This window comes from Dermacentor andersoni, chromosome 7 (assembly GCF_023375885.2).
Source record: "Dermacentor andersoni chromosome 7, qqDerAnde1_hic_scaffold, whole genome shotgun sequence".
NCBI lineage: Eukaryota > Metazoa > Arthropoda > Arachnida > Ixodida > Ixodidae > Dermacentor > Dermacentor andersoni.
Window position 1 is genome coordinate 174,099,925 of NC_092820.1, and position 22,320 is coordinate 174,122,244.

Consider the following 22,320-nt stretch of genomic DNA (forward strand, 5'->3'; position numbering starts at 1 on the left):
AACGTGGAATGACTTGCCAAATGACATTGTCAGTGCCGAGTCAGCTTATTCCTTTTTATCCCTTCTGGAATCACATTTTGAATTGTTGCTGGACTAAGCTATCAATGCATGGTGATGCGGACAAAGCATCGCCACAAATAAATTACTTCTTGTTCTTACCAATCCATTAGTGTTTGGTGTGCAAAGATAAAACAAAAGCATTGCATTGCGCATATACACGCTATTCTGTTCCACTGTTTGTTTTATGTTTATTTTTATTGTTGCTAGAATAATATATGTAGATACGAATTATTCACACTTTCCACATAGGATGGCAGTATGGTACTTGATGTGATTGCTTCCCGGTATTGCAAAGATTTCTGTTGCCATTTTCTTATGTCTTGAGCTATTTATTAAGTCTATATATGCTCAAGTTTAAATGTTCGAAAGTAGTTTCTGAAATTTAATTTTTCCTTTTTTTTTCTGCTATGGTTACATTGCATTCTGACTTCCTTCTCCCTGAATTCCTGCTGCTTTTCCCCATTCCATGTCTTGCAAGGCCCTTTTAACTTCATTACTAGTTATAGGAGCCTCTGTACTCTGTCCATTACTACTTCAAATGGAGGTCTTCTGTCTGATCTCTTGAGTTGGACACTTTCATTCTTTGTCATTTGTTTATTAGGCCCTTTGTTACTTGGAAGAGCTTACCTACTGTTTGCCTTGGTGCCTTACCTCCCACTTCAGTTGCTGCTTCTGAAGCCAGCCTAATCGCGGTTTCATGCATCACCTCTATGTCATCTTCATCTTTCTGTTTTAAGGCTGCATATTTGTTTGCAAGTGTCAACCTGAATTGGTTTGCTTTTACCCTTACTGCGTTTAGGTTGGTCTCTTTCTTCCTGACCAATTTTGCTCTTTCTCTCCAAGTTGAGGTGAGTCCTAGTCCTCACTAACCGATGATCACTGCTCTTTACCTTACCTAACACTTCTACATCCTGCACTATGCTGGGATCGGCAGAAAGTATGAAATCAATTTCATTTCTTATTTCACCATTATGGATTTTCCAGGTCCACTTTTTGTTCCAACGCCTCCTGAAAAAGATGTTCATTACTCGCAGCTTATTCCTTTCTGCGAATTCTACCAACATCTCTCCTCGAGTATTCCTAGAATCCACACTGTAGTTGCAAATTGCTTGTTCACCAGCCTGCTTTTCCCCCACTTTTGCATTGAAATCACCCATGACTACAGCACACCGAGTTTGCACTTTTGGCATCGCTAATTCAACATCTTCATAAAACTGTTCTATTTCTTCATCGTTGTGACTGGAGGTTGGAGCTGTTTTGTACTACCTTTATTCTATATGTCCCATTCAGCTTTGTTACGACTACGGCTACCCTCTCATTAATGCTGTAGAATTCATCAATGTTGCCTGCTATTGTTAACGGAATCGGAAGCCAAGGCTGGCAACAGAGGAGGGAAAGATGGCGGCCGCGAAGGAAGGCAGTCGTCACACTGTCTTGAACTATTAGTATTTTTTTTTTATCTATTAAAGAGTGCCCTTCTTTAAAATGTGTGTGTCTGCGGAGAAATTCCTAACATCTCAGAAGTGGGATACACCGAAACCTTCGTGGTGAAGCGATTCGGAAGCCGATGTCGTGGGATTGCGTCGACGGTGATGCTCTCTGACTTTTCAACGGACGCTGCATTGGTGCAGTCTTCGTGAGGTACTGACCATAAAAAGGACCCTTTGTGTTTCCTTGAAAATGTGCGTGCGGACGTTCTGTGTGATGTCTGAGATGCAACGGTACCGTCTTCGTGAGGTACCGACACCGAAAACGTGAGTCTTTGTGCCGCCTCAGAAACGTGTGTACAGATGCTCTGTGTGACGTCGGTAAGCCTAGACGCTTAGCTGGAGGCGAAAATCTGTGTGTATTTCGCTAGAATAGCAGCTTGGGCTTGTTGGTTTTCCATCCTGCTAGTAACAGCGCAAAATGTAGACAAGGGACGAGACAAGAAGACACCACAAGCGCTGACTTTCAACAACGTTTATTCCAAAAGAAACACGGCTTCTTATAAACATTGCCCTCACATGTCGCAGTCACGTGATCACACATCAAGTGAAACAAGCACTTTTTTTTTCTTTTTTCTTTTATACACTCAAGATAGCGGTTGCACGTGCAAAAGCTCAAGTTCTTTTTTTGTCAGTAACAAGGACGGCGTGCTAACGCATTGGTCACGAAGTCTAGTAATCTCGGCCGCCTCAATTATCTCCCGGACCAGCTGGTCATTGTGTTTCTTCAGCACTTCACAGCGTCTAAATTCTGCGGCGCAATCTTTTGAGGGGCAATCCCTGATATGTATGCCAAGATTCCTGTTAGCCTGCTCGACGCTAAGTTTGTGTTCCTTCAGTCTCTCATTTGTGCATCTAGAAGTTTGCCCTACATACCTTTTTCCACATTTCAGAGGTATTGAATACACAACGGCTTCCGTGCACTCCACAAAACGATTCTGGTGATTAGTCGTGCACCCTTCCTGGTTTGTCGGCTCTTCAGCATTGACGCGTCGGCAGAGGCTTTTTAGTTTGTTCGGGGCAGTAAGCACTACATTAACACCAGCTTTGCGCCCAATCTTTTTCAGGCGGTGAGATACGTTGTGCACGTATGGCAGGGCCACGGTCCGTCGTTTTTCTTTCGGCTTCTCGCTACCTGGCTCGCCATGGGCACGCTTGAGTTTTAGGTTCTTGCTCATTTTTTCCGCAACGGACACAAGAAGGTGCGACGGGTAACCAGCCCTAGTAAGCCGGTCAACCTGCCGACGAAAACTTTGTTCCAAAAAAAGCCTCTGCCGACGCGTCAATGCTGAAGAGCCGACAAACCAGGAAGGGTGCACGACTAATCACCAGAATCGTTTTGTGGAGTGCACGGAAGCCGTTGTGTATTCAATACCTCTGAAATGTGGAAAAAGGTATGTAGGGCAAACTTCTAGATGCACAAATGAGAGACTGAAGGAACACAAACTTAGCGTCGAGCAGGCTAACAGGAATCTTGGCATACATATCAGGGATTGCCCCTCAAAAGATTGCGCCGCAGAATTTAGACGCTGTGAAGTGCTGAAGAAACACAATGACCAGCTGGTCCGGGAGATAATTGAGGCGGCCGAGATTACTAGACTTCGTGACCAATGCGTTAGCACGCCGTCCTTGTTACTGACAAAAAAAGAACTTGAGCTTTTGCACGTGCAACCGCTATCTTGAGTGTATAAAAGAAAAAAAAAAAAGTGCTTGTTTCACTTGATGTGTGATCACGTGACTGCGACACGTGAGGGCAATGTTTATAAGAAGCCGTGTTTCTTTTGGAATAAACGTTGTTGAAAGTCAGCGCTTGTGGTGTCTTCTTGTCTCGTCCCTTGTCTACATTTTGCGCTGTTACTAGCAGGGTCTGTGTGTATGCCTAGGGAGATGCCTAGACAACCCCGAAGATGGCAGACGGCGGCGGAACTCATGAAAACCAAATGATGCAACCTCTGCTGGAGCAAAACCGGTGGTTACTGGAGCTCCCCAAGAGGAAACCTGAAGCGTTCCACGTTTTGCCGGACCTGAATAAAGCTATCCACGATTTCAATGGCGAGGACTCATCCCACGAAGCTGGGGCGTGGCTGAAGAGTATCGACTCCATGGCAGTCCTGCATGGCTGGTCGGACAGCTTCAGACTAGAAAACGCCAGGCTTCACATGAAGGGACCTGCTCGATTTTGGCTTCAGGCCCGTGTCGATGACCTCACTACGTGGGAGGACTTCAAGATTGCCTTCAAAAAGACATTTGTGGGCCAGACAAGCACAGCCGAAAAGTGGAAGCAAATGCAGGAAAGAGTCCAGATCAGGGGAGATTCCATCACGGCATACTTCCTCGAAAAGACCTTGTTATGCAAGGGATTAGGCCTCGGTATGCAAGATACCAAGGAGCAAGTTTTGGTGTGGCTACAGTTTAGAGACGCATCTCCGTGATGGCGAAGGAACACAAGGATGAGGATGAATTGCTGGCAGACTTGCGAAGACTGGAGCGAATAAGCGAAGCTAGAATGCAGAAGTCGCCAGGAGCCAAGCCACAAGGTGGTGATCCAGGTGCCACAACACCTCATGCCAAGCCTTTGACCTCAAGATCTTGGGCTGCCGTGCATCCACCTGAGCAAGTGATCACAAATGCATATGTCACAGACCAAGCAAGTGGGGGGGACCACTGAAGAAAACACCAGGGTCGCCGAAGCATGATCAAGCGGAGCGAAAATGCTAAAGTTGCGGAAGGTATGGGCACATAGCGAGAGACTGTCCAAAAACAAACCCTGTTGGTAACTTCGTGGTGAATGAGAATCCAACAAGTGACAGTGGTCCATCAAAGTTCCTGAAAACTGCGAGCATCAATGGAACTCACCAGCTCTCGGTGATGATTGACCCGGGAAGTTCAGACTGTATATTGCGTCATCAAGCGGCTGAAAAGTGCAGCCTACAAGTTGTGTGCAGGGCCCAAGACTTGTATGGGTTTGGGAACACCGACACATCTACCGTTTGGTCTATCGGGACCTCGGAGGTGGACATAGAAATCGATTACGTGGTATGCCGCAAGGTCAAGGTGATTGTTGTCAACAACAGGGCCTTGCCCCTGGACATGCTGGTTGTTAGAACCTGGATGGAACAAGACCACATTGCATACCTACGCATGGGAAATGAACTCAGGATTGGTTACCGAGATGATCTTCCATTTTGTAACATCGACCTTGCCCAGATGAAGCCTTCCAAGGAACCACTTCGTGTCAAGGAAACCATTGTACTGCCCAAAAGAACTGTGTGTTGGGTGACAGTGGAGACCAGTAAGAGTGAAGGAAATCCGATCTTACCTAGTGGGCCTGGTAAGGGAATGCTACTTCACATCGAACACGGAAGGGATACCCATGTTAAACGACAAGGATGAAGACCAACAGCTGATCAAGGGAAGTTTGTTGGTTCACGCTGAACTGCTTTCAGGGAGCGAAGAGTTAACCCCCGTGAGACCTGTGCCTCAGCCGAGGCCCATTGATTGTAGCATGCTGAATGTCGGGAAAGACGTCAATGAACAACAGTGGATGCACTGCTGAAGATGCTGAATGAATACAGGGGATGCTTTGCACTGAATTTGTCAGAGTTTGGGTGTTGTAACCAACTGGAAATGACTATCACAGAATATTCCGGAAGCACTCCAGTCAGCTGCAAACCGTACACAACTAATGCAGAGGAAAGAGAAGCAATCCAAGAAATTGTCAAAGAGTGTAAAGCGACTGGCATTGTAACCGAAACATCCTCGCCATACGCTAGCCCAGTGCTACTCTTGAAAAAGATAATTGGAGAAAATCTAGTCATAGACTATCGACGGCTAAATAGCCAGACGGTGCCGGAACACTTTCCCTTGCCAAACATTTATGACCAGCTGCAATGACTGTCCAGAGCACGAATGTGCTGTGTGTTAGACTGTGCAAACGGACACCTTCAGCTTCCACTGAGTGAGGAATCGAAGGCCAAAACTGCATTCATCGCGCCTGATGAGACCGGGCAGTTTGAACGTATGGTGTTCGGGCTGAGAAACGGTCCTGCTGTATTTCAACGTCTAATGAACAAGGTCCTCGGATCTCTGCGCAACAGTGTAGTATTCTGTTTTGTGGACGACTTGCTGATTCCAGCCAAGGACTGGGAAGACTTGTTGCTTCGGCTCAAACAAGTACTGGATGCTCTGCGAGCTGCTGGTCTAACCCTGAAGATATCCGAGTGTGTGTTTGGAAGTGATGAACTCAACTACTTAGGTTTCAAGATTGTGAAAGGCTACCTGCAGCCAGGTGAAGTGAAACAACAAGCTATATTGGATGCTAGCACACCAACTGACAGGATTTTTCAGACGGTTCATTCCCCATTATGCCCTGGCAGAACCACTTACTTCTCCGACCAAGAAAGACACAAAGTTTATAAGGGGGGTGGAGCAACAGGAAGCTTTCGACCAGCTCCGAAGAGAACTGGCAGAGCCTTCAGTTCTGAAGTTGTATGACCCTTCGGCTCCAGCAGAACTCCACACGGATGCAAGCAAACATGGACTTGCGGGAATGATCCTTCAACAAGATGAGTCAGGACGCTGGCACTTGGTGTTTTGTGTCAGTAAACGCACCACTGAGGCTGAGGAGAATTACCATGCGGCAAAACTGGAGCTGATGGCAATAGTCTGGTGTATGGAAAGACTTCGTCCATTCCTCCTAGGCATTCTGTTCACACTGGTAACAGATTGCCAAGCACACGTGTATCTGAATGCGCATAAGACTCTTAAACTACAGATGCAAGGTGGTTCGACTTACTTCAAGAGTATGACTTTGAGGTGAAGCACTGAGCAGGTGAGAAAATGGCACATGTGGACTATTTGAGTCGGGAACCTGTAGGAGCGCCGGAGGACACGCTCGATGAGGTTGTCGAGACAAGGATCGAAGTGTGCCTTGCCTTGAGCTTAGAGGACCAAGTTGTGATCACCCAGCGATCTGATGCGGACTTGGCTAACCTCGCACGAATTCTCGAGAAGCCAATCAAGGAAAGGACCAAGGAAGAAAGCGTCAAGGTCAAATACCTACGACTGAAGGATGGAAGGCTATTTTAACCTGGAAGAAGACAGACGACTGCTTTTCATGATGCTTAACCCATTAGGGACTGGTTTCCTTTTTTTCTTGCTATCTTGAAATAAATCTAATATATTAACTTACCTTTATACTAATAATTCACTTGCAAAAAATTATTACTCTTGCCTAATTAGTTCTTGAAATATAGCCCGTGACCATATGGTCACACTGGGCCCTTACGCTACAGCAAAATACGCGAAGTGAAAAACATTTATTTCAAAGCATGAAACATCACAAAAACATACATAGCAAATAGTCGAGCACTTATTTAGTGTGATATGGTTTAAATCATGGAATACACATGCCGTCCTCATACTTTGTGCATTGTGTTTGCACTGCGCTGTTGCAATCTCATGCACACCTCCACCTCTTGTCACTAGGTATTAGTGCAACAAAGTGGGCCACTTGGTCATACCGTGTACCAGTCAGGACATCACCAGTCCTTGGGATTCTGCGTTTACCAGGTCCTCTATGCTTATTGTCCCATCGTATCAGGTAGCTTTGTGCAATTTGCCTGCGGAATTCCACCTGCGTGACGTTGAACCCTGTGCTACGAGTTAGCGCCCAAGCGTTGCTGATAGATACATCACAAAGTCAAGTGAAAATCGGCCACCACCACTTTTTGCCACGGATTACAATCCTGTGGGCGCCTACATTTGCATCCATCTGGTCCGTACCTCCCATAAAACTTGTACTGAGCAACAGTGTTTTTTGCGGACCACCTTGATTTGCTTGTTCTGAACACGAGAGTAGATGTCTGCAGATGACAGTGGCTCTACGCCGTGAATTGTGTTACGATCGTTACTACAGAATTGTCCATCCAGCGGACAACAATTATCCCATTGTCGCTCAGCACGGGCTCTTCGTGCCCACGAGGTTGGCGCTTGACGATTTGTGGTCGAGCGATTGGGCACTCTTTGGGAACACGGTTCTGCTTCACTGTGCCCGTGCCTTCGTAGCCCTGTGCCTTGAAATGCTTGAGTAGCGGCATGCCTGTGAATAAATTATCAAAATAGAAAAAGAAAGGAAGGTCGTGCGTCTCTGCTGCGAGGTCATCCACCATTTGAAAAAGTGGCACCGCTGCTTTTCCAAAGTCCTTTTCATATTTTTCAGATGTTCCGGGATCCCCTGCTTCACTTGATACACTTTGAAGTTTACAAGGTATCCGTTCTTGTCATTTAGGCACCATACTTTATACCCGAAGCGGATAGGCTTTCCGCGTATGAACTGTTTACAGCCATGACGACCATAATAATCATGCTTTCGTCATAGCTCAGGTGACGCACAGGTTGGAAGTGCTCCAGAAACCTTGCTTTCAATAGTGCCATCAATGGACGCAACTTTTCGAACTTGTCACTAAGTGTTAGGCTTGCGTTTCGCACAGTGCAGGAATCGCATTATCTGTACGAAGCGATTTCTTCGCATAGCATTGTAGGCCACCGTGTTGCGCATATCCAAGCCGTTGTCCCAATAGCACTTTTTCCCTGGCAAGCGGTTATAGCCGGACAAAACGAGCACTCCAAGAAAACCTAATTCTTCTTTGGTAACCTCCGGATCGGGCATATTGAAAAATAACGCATACTTTCTTGTTTCTTCGACTAGCAACTCCACGACGGCTTCGTCAAAAGGATTTCGAACAAGTCAACACGTGAAAAGTTTCTGCAAGCAGCAAAGTTTGGGTAGGGAAATGTGCCAAGACTTTTCTGGAGATCACCGTTCGTCCACTTAGAAGCAGTGGATAATTTCGCAGGAATGGCGGCATCAACTACAGCAGAAGAAACCTCTCATGTTCCGTGACCTTGCCTGCCGGGGTCGTCATCGTCAGAGTCGGATCCACCAATGCGGCGTCCGTCAGAGAAAACAGTTTCAGCGCCGGCTCATAGCTACCGGCCGATTAGATTGTCAATGAGCCCGCCTGAGTCTTCATCGGCCGACTCTTCATCCGAATAGGTGCTACCCTCTCGCGGGTCGATATAAATCACTGACACGTCGTCATCGTCTTCTTCGGATATCTTCGCTATTTATTCCAACATGAGCCTATTCAGACAATAAAATAAGAAATAACCACTGTGGGAACGCGCCAGCAGCCGTGCAAGTGATGAGAATGCAGTTTTAAAAAAAATAAAAAGTTAGGTAGCCTAAAAGCCCAGCGTGACCATATGGCAACACGCAAGATAACAAGCTCGTTCATGGATAACTCAAACATTATTCTTTCACAAATGATCATCGAAGGTCACATATTCAAAGAGCAATATGGAGGTAAGAATATCCGATTATTGCTTAAACAAGTAGTGAAAAAAAAAAAAACACATTACCCCTTGGAGTGATGCATGGTGACGCTACTCACACAGCAACACTTATTCCCACCTTTGCGCGGGGCTCCCACAAAACGACTGACACCTGCTGCCACTTGATATCCATAAAGGGAACTCTCATCTGTCTAACAGCATGTCAAAGGCGATTTTGGTGCCGTTTTGTCAATCTTAATTAATTGAAATCCACTGTGCAGACTAACGTGACCATATGGTCACACTAGTCTTTAATGGGTTAAGAGCCTGCGTAAAACACTGTGTGTCAGGTTTCACAACACTTGCAGGGACATTTTAGTACAGACTGAACAATGACAAAAATCAAAGAACTTTATTGGTTTCCTCGAATGAAGTGCTACGTGGACCAGCACATCCATAGGTGTTTCGAGTGTCTGCTCACAAGGATTCCAGGAGGGAAGAAACCTGTACTTCAGCAGCCAATACCACCTGGGAAGAGACCATTTCAAGTTGTACACGTGGACCATGTTGGTCCGTTTGTGAGAAGTTCCCATAAAAACCAGTGGATATTGGTGTTGGTGGACAATCTGACCAAGTTTGTACATCTCTACCCCGCGCTGGACTACCGGAGCACATCATCTCAGACCGTGGTTCCTGTTTCACGTCCCAAGGCTTTGAAGCCTTCTGTCAGGAAAATGGTGGGGCTCACACACTGAACTCTGCTCACCATCCAGGGGCTAACGGTCAGGTGGAGCGTGTGACTCGAACTCTGGTACCGTGTATTATGGCTACAATCAAGGACCCGACTCGCAAGGACTGGGATCAGAACATCAATGACTTAGAGAGCTATCTAAACACTGCATACAATGCCTCAATGCCTCAACAGGCACTAGCCCTTTGAGGCTTCTGCATGGATATCAACCAAGGATGCAGGATGGTGTCCTCAGATGGCTAAACATGGAGAATAACGAGTGGGTATGTCCAGAGCAACTTCAAGAGATTGCTCGAAAGGGAATAGTGAGCCAGCAAGAAAAGTCTAAGCAGTACTTCGAGAAGCATCACCCCACAGCGGACGAGCTGAGTGTTGGAGACATAGTGGTCATGCACTGCGTTCCAGAGCACACCGGCGCCCCAACAAAAACCCAGAAGTTCAGAGGTCCACTGACTGTGATTTAAATACTCCCAGCGGACACCTACAGAGTGACCGAGATGAACGGAAAGAAAAGGGTCTACTTGACTAGCGCCCACATCAGCCAACTGAAGAGGTGGGATGGAAGATGCCAAGAACTGTCTGACCAATCAAGCTCCGATGAGGAAGACAACATGCCGAGACGTAGCACGCGCGTGTCCAAAAGACCTTTGTATCTTCGGTACTATACCGTGTAAACTGAGGACAGTTCGCTGTCAGAATGGCCGAGTGTTAGCGAGATCGGAAGCCAAGGCTGGCAACAGAGGAGGGAGAGATAGTGGCCGTGAGTGAAGGCAGTCGTCGCACTGTCTTGAACTCTTTTTTTTCTTTTTTTTATCTATTAAAGAGCGCCCTTCTTAAAATCTGTGTGTCTGCGAAGAAATTCCTAACACTATGTCCTTAGATTAGGAATCCTACTCCGAACTGCTTCTTATCTGGTAGTCCTCTATACTAAAGGACGTGGCCATTTGTGAGCACTGTATCAGCCTCACCAGTTCTTCTAACCAACTAAGGCCAATTATATCCGAAACAATGCCTGATAGTTTCTCAAAGAATCCTGCTAGGCTAGCTTCACCCCAGAGAGTTCGAGTGTTAAATATTGCAAGGGTCAGTTTCCATTGGCAGCCTTTCTGTGTCCAGACATTCTTAGCACCCTGTGCTGCGTTACAGGTCTGACCACTGCCTTGGTCAGGTGCTCCTCAGCTGCTGGAGACCGAGGACTATTGGTTGATCAAATGAGTCATTTGGGAGGGAGTGGCCAAATACTGCACTAGGGAGGCCAATTTCTGTTCTGCTGAGGGAGTGTCTTTTTTTTTGAAGCTTAGTGGGTCTTCCTAATTTGGTTGTACCTGGATTAGTATAGCCCCACTTGCTCTCGGCGTTTTTGCCCATGTCGGGTGCCACTCCAAGCATGGATTTGGAGTGGTGACATTATGGCCATATTATTTCCTTTGCCTAGCCTACCTATTATACAAACAACTTGTATATTCCAAGTATGTATCACTTGTGTAGAACTATGTACATCAATTAGTATGTCCAAGGATATGCACGCGCTAGTGAAAGGAGGCTTAGTGATAACTGTCGAGGTTAGCTGAGCGAAAGTCCTGGCATGTTACTGCACATTTAACATATTACAAGCGATGAAAGAAAAACTTGCATTCGTTCATATACAAACTTGTAAACATAAGCAACAACGAGCATTATGGAAAAACAGCATTCAGGGTCGCGTTCGACGGGAAATGGGCGCCACCAACTTGTGAAAAAAAAATCATTTTCTTCCTTTCTACTGCTCAGATAACTACCAAACTTAGTGACAGGATTCCTTATTAAACAAGCAATTTAGAACAACGCAGAATAAAAAACATGTTTTTTTCACCGAAATAGGTATTTTAGTCCTGCATCCCCCCTTAAGAGAGCTACGGACGATTACAAGTTACTCTCCTCCATAGTCATGCATTTTCTCCTCAACTCGTTACCCGCCGTGGTTGCTCAGTGGCTATGGTGTTGGGCTGCTGAGCACGAGGTCGCGGGATCGAATCCCGGCCACGGCGGCCGCATTTCGATGGGGGCGAAATGCGAAAACACCCGTGTACTTAGATTTAGGTGCACGTTAAAGAACCCCAGGTGGTCGAAATTTCCGGAGTCCTCCACTACGGCGTGCCTCATAATCAGAAAGTGGTTTTGGCACGTAAAACCCCATAATTTAATTTTTTTTTTTTTTCAGCTCGTTTGCCAAGTGATCGGGGCTAAGCTCTGCCTTCACTGACTCTGCGTCATGAAGGCACATCGTGTCGTCGACTTCCGTTTCTCTAGGAGCGAGCGCACGAGGCCTCTCCCAACGTTACTAGACTAGCTTCAGTTTCGTGTGTTCAAAGACTGACCTCATCTTTCTTTTTGTTGTGCTTCTTTGGCATGGTGAGAAGCTTCAGTGGGGATGAAGATCATCCTACAATCACACAATTTGGCCAGATCTTCAGTCTTCTGAGCCTAAACTGCGCGAAACGTTAAGACGACAGCAAGAAACGCAGCTTCTGTGCTTCACTGTATGCATTTCTTCCTTTCGTGCAGTTTACCCTTGTTTCAGCATGAACCAACCAGCTCAATAAATCTTATTGCTGTAGGTGGATACCGTTTTCTCATGGTATCACTAATTCGGACAAGGGAGAACGCCAGCGAGCGTGAAACACGCGCAAACTGCCCATCCGCACGAGCTCAAGGCTGCGGCGAGGCATCTGCAGTAGAGCTCGATGGAACGGCGCTGCCATCTGGCGGCCGTCACAGAAGTGGCGACACCGGCTGTAAGCGCGCGGGCGGAGAGTTTTACAACTGAAGCCAGTCTAGTAACGTTGGCCTCTCCGAACTCTCTACCAACTGCTTGGCAGTCGACCCCAAGCGAGAGCATTCTGTCGCTGCGCCGAACGTGTCCGGTATTCCAGTAATCACAGGCGACCTGGGCGTTTAGACGGATGGCTGGAGGCATAAACTCAAGCTGATGAAGGAACTTTAGCGTAGACGTACGTGAGCAACCTGATCGGTCTGCACGGTCCAGCCACCTGTTGGCGCAGAGCTTAACCAGCCAAACAAAACACTAATATTGCTCTAACCAAGTGCAAAACATTTTAAACATTTACAAAAACAACGTGTTGATGATTACACTGCCGCGGAAAATTTACACCAGTAGCAAAGAAGAATACATTTTGTTATTGCTACTGTGTGTGGTTGAGCTCTGTGCCACCAGGTGGCTGCACCATGCAGACCATTCACATTTGCGCTTCTGCTCATTCCACGAAATGGCACGGTCAAATGGCCAGGCCCTGTCCCCTTGCTCTTGCATTTACCCTAATAGTGGACTCGTGAAACGCTATTGCGGTAGTAATCCTCCGGTGTAAAGTGACGGCCGCCAATGCGCAAATCCTGGTGCCGATCGGATAGTGGCAGTCCGATGTGCTGCAGCCAGTCCGCCCATCTGCTGCCTTGCAAAGGGACATGATGTCGCAGCTTGACATATTGCCATTTGCTACGTTTGCGGCCCACAACGCAACAAAGTTGTATCATGGTGTTCGCAAAAAGACTGAGACCAACTCTGACCGCGGAGCTCTCATCAAAATAGAGCACATTGTAACACAAGCAGACAACACTTTCTGTCTGCCAGAACTGCTTACATGTAGTGAGAAATTGTTCTTGTGCATTCTCTTTCTGTTACCTTCTTTTTATAGAAACAATTAACTAGCATTCCAACTATTGGGGACATTTGTCCACCATAAAGTTGGAAAAATTATTGATGACACACCCTGGGCAGCCAATCGGATAGCTCACCATACTAACGTCATTGGGGTAAATGACGTTAAATGGGTAGGGGCGGCTTAAAATTCAGCTGAGCGATGTGCTGCGATCGGCAGTGATGTACATTTTTAAAACCTTATAATAAATTGCACGCTTTATGCAGAGCACTTAGGTGCATCAATTAATGATCAGAAGGATCTACTCTAACGACTCGGTACATTTGTACAAAATTGTCAAAACCATTTCAGGGTCCTTTTAAAAAAATATACATTGTAGCAGAAGGTTGTGAACGTTTGGTTAGAGCATGCCCATGTTCAGTCTTCCTCAAAACCTTCAAAAGAATGGTTACCATCACTGTTCCATTGTCTCACTTCAGTTCCATTGCCTCACTTACTTGTGGTCTGCCCCAAATTGATGGGTGGTCTTGCACACATTGCTGTTGGTGTTCCAGTGCCTATGGATCGCCTCTACTCTCTTACATCATGAAGCTCTGTTCATCCGGACATCCTTGTTGCTCCGCGACAAAAAAGATGATGAGTGACCAAGTTTTACAAGTTCGGGTATTTTTCAGCATTGTTCGCTTATCTCCTGTGGTACCTAGCTTCTGCCAAGGTTACCATTGCAGCAAAGGGGGATGAACCAAAGATGACTGCCCTTCCCAGCCACCATTATTTCTTATCTGTGGCAGCAACTAACCGACTCTGTTTTTGCCATGGTTGTTACCATAGGGGTGGCGGTGCCACCTCTACAGGGCAGTAGGTTTACGAGAAGTGGGCTATCTCTCGGTGTTTTGGAAAAAATAGCAAATCATTCCAGAAACAGGGGTGGGTTTTTTAGTAGGGGGGAATCTCTTGTTATATTACGGTAGGGTTTCACAGCAGTAAATTACATTCCAGGTAAATTTTGTTCTCATTAGGAAGAACAGAGCAAAAAAAATTATGTGGACCCACAAGACTTTCGCATTCATAATTATTTTTACTTCTGCTGCTAAATGTTGACATGGTATAGGAAATAAGAAGGGGGTGGGAAGGGACCTTCCAAAACATTTGTGCAAACAGCAACATTTGTAACTATACACTGGTGGCAACTTTTATTCCATTTCTTCTTTATTTTTATTCACCTGATGTGGACATCGTTCATTCCCAGCCTGAGAAACAAACATATTTGCTCTAGGAGGTACATGTGAGCACGACATGGAAATAAAGACTTTGTAGGAGGCAGTAGGAAAGAACAGAGCAAGCGCTTTCTTTCTTAGTCCTTCCTACAAAATCTATTCCCATGTCGAAGTAATATGTACCCCCCTAGACTTAAACCAACTCGCCCAGCAACATATTCTACTCAACTACATTTGCTCTGCTTGTGGCCACCATGGCACTACTGACAAAACAGCTTTGACTGAAACAGCAAAATTTCATCCTTTATTCCTATTTATAAACTCGTGTAGGAGTAAGACATAAATGTTCATTCTTATGTAGAAATCTTGCAATTTGACGGAGTAAAAGGTTTGTGAACTTTCAAATACACACCAAAGGTCACCACCAAAATCCATCCCTGCTGTAGAGACTCAACAGTTAAGACCAACCCTGAAACTTTCGCGGAATATTTTTAAAGACATTGACAGCAAATTTTTGTATGGTACACTGATGTGCTTGTGTACCTACTGTCAGCAACGAAAGCTTACAGACACGGGTCTCATGAAAAATGTGAATTTGCGGTCTGTTAAGGCATGGTGCTTCTAATTCAATAGATCAGTGCAGGTTGCAGAAACTACAACACATTGAACATTTGAAGTTGACGTTAAGTGCCTAGGTTTTGCAGAAGTTCAATTTCATTTTCTTCAAATCCTGTGCCCTGTAAACTTTTTTCGCTGATTGACACTCTACAGCACAAAAGTAGCAGTCGACATTGGCCAACTGGCCTTTGCTCTTTTGCTGTAATCTGTGCTCTTGTCAACAAACAAAATGCAATAACATGAGTGCATGGTTTTCATTCAGTACAATTGCTGCATGCTTTAAGGGGTTATGGAAACTCGCCAGGCACACACGGACATTTGTTCATTTCATGTGGAGCTAGCATTTCTGCAGGATTGAGAAGTTTCCATGCTACTATGTGGTGTGTATGGTGTTGACAGCTGCACAATCAAGTTGCAGCATTTCGGTAAGCGTGCCTGAGCTGCAACATACACCGTGTTGCAGAAGTGTAAAGGCCGCTGCCCTCTTTACACTTTGCCAACTTAGACTGACATTGATTGGTTTTTCACTGGTGGTATGAATAGGAAGAATCTTTACTTGGCGCTTCCGTCTTCAAGTGATTGGGAAACACAGAGATGCCCTTTTGTCTTCACCACTGGACTGATATTTTAAACTCAGTTTGTTGAATTTTATGGTAGAAGCTAAGCTTTAGCGACTGTTGGCAGCAGGTTGTTTGCTTAATATTAAACTTCTTGTGAACATTGCCAAAAGTCTGAAAATTTCAGAAAATTGAAGGACGAAGTGTACAAGTTTTCCGGTTACTGAAGGGCATGGAAGTCACATTTATGTAAATGTGTTTGTTAGAATGCCTAGAGCAGTCAAAATTAAACCGTGCGCATAGCTCTGAAATGTATAAATAATTTGTGCATGCAACCTTTGCAAAACTTGTGTCGTGAGACGACTTCACAAAAACATTCTTGTAGTGCCTGTATCACATGGGGCTGCATAGCTTTATGGGATCTATATTATATTCATTTTTGTGCCTTGTAGCAAAGCCCTGAATTAAAATAATATTTTTTTATGTGAGCAACTGGCATAGCATTTGTTCACTGAGATGCTCTAGGTGCAGTTTACAAAATTGAAACATCTCTTGACACTGGATGGGTTAAATTAATAAAATAAGCTCCTGCAGTCACTAGAATTTAACTGCCCCTTTTAAATGTGGCAGATTTTATTTGAACCTGATAAGAGATTACCTAATGAAAGCATTTATTTTGCATTTCACATGTATTTGAATCGGTAAGAAAGAAAGCTAAAGCGTCGTCTTAAATCCCAGTTTTGTTACAGGCAAATTCCAGTGTGAACAGTGTCTTAATGCGCAAGAGCTCCAACAAGCACATTGACATTGACTCATTTGTTACAGACTGAATGCCTCTGGAGATTGCTCAATATTTGATAAGAGGTCATAAAGCTTTACTCTCCTCGCCATAAACTGCCTATAAGTGAAAGGTTTGTTGCAGACATTCATTTGCCGCTGACTGTAGGCTGTAAGTACACGCTGAGTTCATGATACACTGGTTGCTATATTTTCTTTTGTATATTATTTGAGGCACTACTGTTAACATCCCATAGAAACCAGAACAAAGGCTTATTTCGTGACACAATATTTCATACAACATTCTACTTTACTGATATACAAATAGAGAAAATTTGATTTGTGCTTTGTTCAGTACCATAAACCTGATGCAAAGCTTTGCAGTCTGAATGTAGGGATGTATTCTAGCTCTGACCCGTCCTGAATGGAAGACCTTATGTGCAGGGTGTTCATGATGAATATGACTCTGCTGTCTTGTCAAAGCAAAACATGCGTCGTAAAGAAGGCTGAACACACTTTATCTGGAAGCCCTCATCAGAGTTGCTGTCTAGAGGCCAAGCTTTAATAGCTGGAAGTAGGGGAGGAGAGTATAACCACATGTTTTAACCCGGTACCGTTAAGGGCCCCGTGTCGCAGAAAATGCTGTGTCTGCGTCCAGTGTCGGACGTCGCTTCGGTAAAATGAATTTCTAACCACGCATATCCAGCCACGCGGGCCCTCTATGTAGCACAAGGAAGTTTCTTAATTGAATTTGTCATGGTAAAATACGTAGAAAAATTGTGAAGTACAACTTTCACACAACTTACAGACATGATAGCGTTGGATTGTAATTTGAGTATACAAGAAAACTATATTCTCTTACGCGGAAACTCAAACTAAAACCCCTTTTAACGCAGTAGTGTTTTCCAGCTGCCGTTTGAGGTCTGTCTTAGTAGGAGCGGCACGGACCCCTCGGTTTCTTGCACACCATAAAAAAAAAAAAAAAAAAGAAGGAACCACAAAGCTTGTCTTTGTGCATAGCGTTCGCGGCCAGCGTTTCCAGGGTGTCTACCAACCGGGAAAACCGGCAGTTCTCAGGGATTTTGAATAGTCTGGAAATTTGTGCTTCTGTCAGGGAAAATTAGCTGTAATTTTATTGAAATGGAGCGAAAGTCGCGCTAATGCTGGCTCGAGTACCAGAAAATTATCGTAACGAATCGTCATTGACGACGTGTCGTCGGCTGAAGGAGTTTCCAGTGTACAGTCGGCAACCGATTTTCCGGACGCCCGATTTTCGGGACATGTACGATAATTCGGACGGCTTCGCGGCACCACTACGTGCCCCATAGAGTCGCTGCAGAAGCGCGTATGAAGTTTCGGACGCAAGAACCGTTCGCCGTCCGATTTTCCTGTTTGCCGTGACCGCAGGTGCGAAACGGTATTAAGCAAAGCCACCACCGCTGCCACGTTGATATCTCGCCGCCTCGAACCGGCGCTCTCGCACGAGATCCGTTGGCAGCCGTAGCCACTGCTGCAGCAACGCTAGGCCTAGCTACTTCGACGTTCGCTGCTGTCGCTGTCAGCAATGGCGCGGATTCAGCCTTTGTCATCTTCTCTATAAAAGTGTGTAACACCTGTGTCTTACCAGTACTCACCTACGGGGCAGAAACCTGGAGGCTTACCAAAAGGGTAAGAATGATGGGTGTAACGCTAAAGAAGAGAGCAGATTGGGTGAGGGAATAAACGCGATTTCATGACACCTTAGTCGAAATCAAGAAAAAGAAATGGGCAGGGCATGTAATGAGGAGAGAAGGTAACCAATGGCGATTAAGGGTTACGGACTGAATTCCATGGGAAGCGTAGCAGGGGGCGGCAAAAGTTAGGTGGGCGGAGGAGATTAAGAAGTTTGCAGGGACAAGATGGCCACAATTAGCACATGACCGGGGTAGTGGAGAAGTATGGGAGAGGCCTTTGCCTTGCAGTGGGCGTAGGCAGGCTGATGATGATGAATCTTCGCTATTGGTTTCGAAGCTCATGAAGCACGATCGACACTTTGAATTATGCTGGTTTTGGAAAGTAAGCTTCGCCTCAATTCAGCCATGTTGCGCGGTGAAGCATAGGCTAAGTATTGCGGTGGAACTCAAGTATGGGAAGGGGCAATTGTCACTGGATCTAGTATGGACAGTTAAAAACTCCATCTAACGAAACCCGATTTTACAAGGTTTCCGATCTAACGAAGAAATTTCCTTTCCCTGGCAGGTACCCATAAGGTTCAATGTTGTCGTCAACCCGAATTAACGGAACTAATTTGGCCGAACTAGATTTAACAAAGTTCTTCCTGAAATAAATTAGTAAAAAAAGCGCTGATTTCTTTCTAATTATTACGCAGACGGGTTTTTCTTCGAGCTTGCGCTCTAAAGTCGTGTCCCTAACTTTGTTTCGACGAGGCTGCACACTGCGCACTCGACACCGCCTGGGTAGGGGCGGCGGTGCTTGCTTTCGTTATTTCATGGTTTATGCAACAGATTGCTGGATGAGCGGCAAATACAATGACGTGGTAAGTTTTGCGTGTCGCTACGTTACAAAAATTATTTTCTCGATTTTACAAACTTCCCGATTTAAGGAAATAATTAGAGGGTGTTATTACGTCGTTAAATCAAGTTTCAGCTGTATTCCTTGACTATACATGCGTGCACCCGCCATCTCCTATCCCAGTACGAGCACCGAGTGCCTTCAAAGCTTTTCGGATGTGCATGCGGCTATTTGAGACCTTAAGGGCAGTAAAAGACATTTATTAATTTTTTCGAACTGCTCGATTTTTTGGACGTTTTCGCGACCCATAGGGAGCCCGAGAAATCGGATGTTGACTGTACAACTGACCAAGAGGGTGCTTCAAATGTTCCGTGGGGTAAACGCGCAGCGGAAGGAGGACGAGAACAGATAGAACTGGCGCATTGGGGAATTAACAGGAAAGGAAGTGTGCCGCCGCTTCTTTGAAGGAGTTTGAGCTCAAAAAAATGTTTTGGCTGACGTCGGGATGCAGTTGTCCCTCATCCAAACCAAACTATTTAAAGCAGTGAAATGCAACACTGAGTCGTTGTGTGCGGGCTAAGAGTATGTCAGGACAGTTGAGGTTGACTTTCCAGCTGCTGAGAGAGAATGTTACTTGTGACAAAGTTCGGGACTCATAACCAATGAGCTTGCAATCAGTTGATAAAGAGAGCTCATATTCGAAAATATTTGCTTCTGTATGCTCTGTATGCATTTCTTTTTATTCGTATTTGAAAATGTTTGGCTCTATTTGCAATGCGCTTTACCATTTTATTTCGAAGATAATTGATTTGCTGCGTATTTTACTAACCCCTCCCTTCTCCTTTCCTTTTGAATAAGGTGAACAGTACTCCTTACTAATCAAATTGGATAAAGTCGTTCTTTTTTATTTTTTAACGTACTTACTAGTGACAGCATCGGGCAACATTGTGTCAGCCCATGTTGAAATAAAACAATGTTCTGTGTCGCTCAGGGAATTTTGGAAAGGCACTCAGGGAAAACCTGAAAAACTCAGGGAAATTGGAAACGTCAACGTGGTAGACACCCTGGTTTCCCGGTAAACATTACGATTACATAAGCTGCAGTTGCCGGGAAGCGTGAGAAACACTCGGGGGATCATTGAATGCTATCGCATTCCACTCTTAAACGCAAAGCTTAAGCGTCCTCCAATTTGTGTATGTGTGTGCGTGCGTGCGTGTGTGTGTGCGTGCGTGTGTGTGTGCGTGTGTGTGTGTGTTACTGAAGCTTTCATTAGCTTTATGAAAAAGCACTGATCTCGCTTGATGCACTTACAGCTGAGCATGCATGGCTGTAAGCAGAGCTTTTGCTTTTTTCCTGGGCAAACCTGTACCTTGACATATCGTTTTGCTGGAGCAATATGGTTGGCAGCTGCAGGTTAATGTGTTACGATCTGATCATTTCCTTCAAGCGTGAAGACCATGTTTTCCTTGCCACACACACACACAAACACACTGAATCTTCTTCCTTTGCTTTCTCGATGTTTCAGCTGTGTTTACATGCCCACATTTTGTGACAGCACTGTACAATCTCAGCTTTCCCCTTTAACTCACCCTTAACAAATAGTGTTTCGCTACTAACACCAGTCCTCTGACCGGTCCTGTGAGTAATATCATTAGAGTTTTGATTTGCTGAAAGGGGCTATATGTTTTTTTTTTTTTATGTCCTACTATATATCAGTCATGTGACAGCAATAGGGTGCAACACAGCGCAATATTGCAGGATGACTTTCTGGCCTTGAGCTGTCCCAGGGCTGCAGGGAAGTTAGGGGAAAGGCCTGCCACGATTGTAATACATCTGGAGAGACCAGAGAAACCCAGCGTTTCCAAAATGTAGTGCTTGCAATTTTCATTAGTGTATTTAAGTTGTTTCATTTCGTCTTTGCTTGTATTGGTACATTGCGGAAACTGCGGAGGCATTTCTGTTAACACGGTAAATTGCATTTGCCCGAAGTCTTGTGCAAGGCTTCCAAACACTGCCCACATTTTTCACAATTTAACTAATCTGTTTTTTTAATTATTCTTCTAGCTGGAAGTAGCAGTCATTTGTAGCGAAAGAATGCCTAACAGCGATGCATACAATATGAATGCAGTTTTCAAATCAAGTTAAGTAAAATATGACGCTAAGGCAAGACATGGATTACATAGACCTTCTTTGCCAGTTTGCATGTCGTCATATGGCTTTGTGTGCGTGTGTGTGAAGCTTGAACCGATTCTTTAGTTGTCTTAATATGCTCCTGCATGAAGGTAAATCGCGTGAATCGTTAAGTTCGATCTTATAGCTCCCGACTCTTTTTTTCCCTGAATGCATCTAGGAATGTCATTACAGACAGTGCAGTCAGTTTTCCCATATGTGCCGTCTCTTACTGTTTCATCTCCACAAGAATATGCGAGTGCTTGCTTTGCAGTTTCGTGCAGCGTTCAAAACGGCATGTGCAGAACGTTATAAAACAGCACGATGCCGCTTGGAGACCACATTGCACGCTTCCGGACAGCTGCGCACGCTTCCGGACATTGCACGCTTCCGGACAGCTGCGCGTGCTCGCATATGTTCTTATCGTCGCTGATCGACCAGCCCGAAGAGCTGATAAAGATTTAGCGTAGCGGCAATTAGTGCCTCAAGGTTTCATCTGCGCACCCGCTCCAACGTATGCGCACGTGGCCAGGAATTCTGCGTTGCAGTAGCGTATACTGCAAACGCACAAAGGACGTCGTGATCACGATGTCTTGAAGCGTTATACTATTAGGGAGTCTTAGTACGCCGCTACTGATGAACTGTTATAGCTACCGCCTCCACCACCTGACAACTTTCACAGGCGCTGAGCCGCGCCACTCGCGCACCGGGCGCGGCTGAGCGGCGTGCTTAGTGCTGCACTCGTTATCGTACATCTGCGGTGACGTAGGCGCCACACGTGGTTACCACTCAAACGCCGTTACGCTCGCGTCTTCCGCTAATGATAGCGGGCCTAGGTGCGGCTACCGAGCCTGCTTTTGGTACCCAGGAATGACGGCCATAGTGGTGTCAACGTAAGTAGCTCTGCAGCGCACGTGTACTACAGAGGCGCGCTGTATAGTAGTCGTCGTCGTTCAGTTCATGGTATTGTAGTCCACCCGCCGCACGAAGACTGATCGGTAGAGGGCGTACCCGACGACCACGGCGACTGCAGCCACGGCGAGCGTGGAGCCGACGGCGATGGGCACCGTCTCGTCCTGCGGGAACGGGTCCTGGACGCCGGCCATGCGCACCTGGCTGCATCGGTGCGCTGCGTAGAGGGGTGAGACGTGAGGAAACGCATGCGCTCGCGCTGTGGCATCG

General features: G+C 45.7%; 1 protein-coding gene and 1 pseudogene across 1 annotated transcript in view; one reads left to right on the plus strand and one right to left on the minus strand.

The window, feature by feature from the left end:
* Positions 1-1,917: 1,917 nt before the first annotated feature.
* On the plus strand, positions 1,918-11,311 carry LOC126533007 (uncharacterized; annotated as a pseudogene).
* A 3,144-nt stretch (positions 11,312-14,455) lies between these two features.
* The window catches only part of LOC126533006 (lysosome-associated membrane glycoprotein 5), a 34,954-nt gene continuing 27,089 nt past the window's right edge, over positions 14,456-22,320 (minus strand). Inside the window, exon 9 of the mRNA XM_050180190.3 lies at positions 14,456-22,267. Within this exon, the coding sequence (XP_050036147.1) occupies positions 22,092-22,267 (176 nt within the window). The 3' untranslated portion in view covers positions 14,456-22,091. The remainder of the gene's footprint in view (positions 22,268-22,320) is intronic.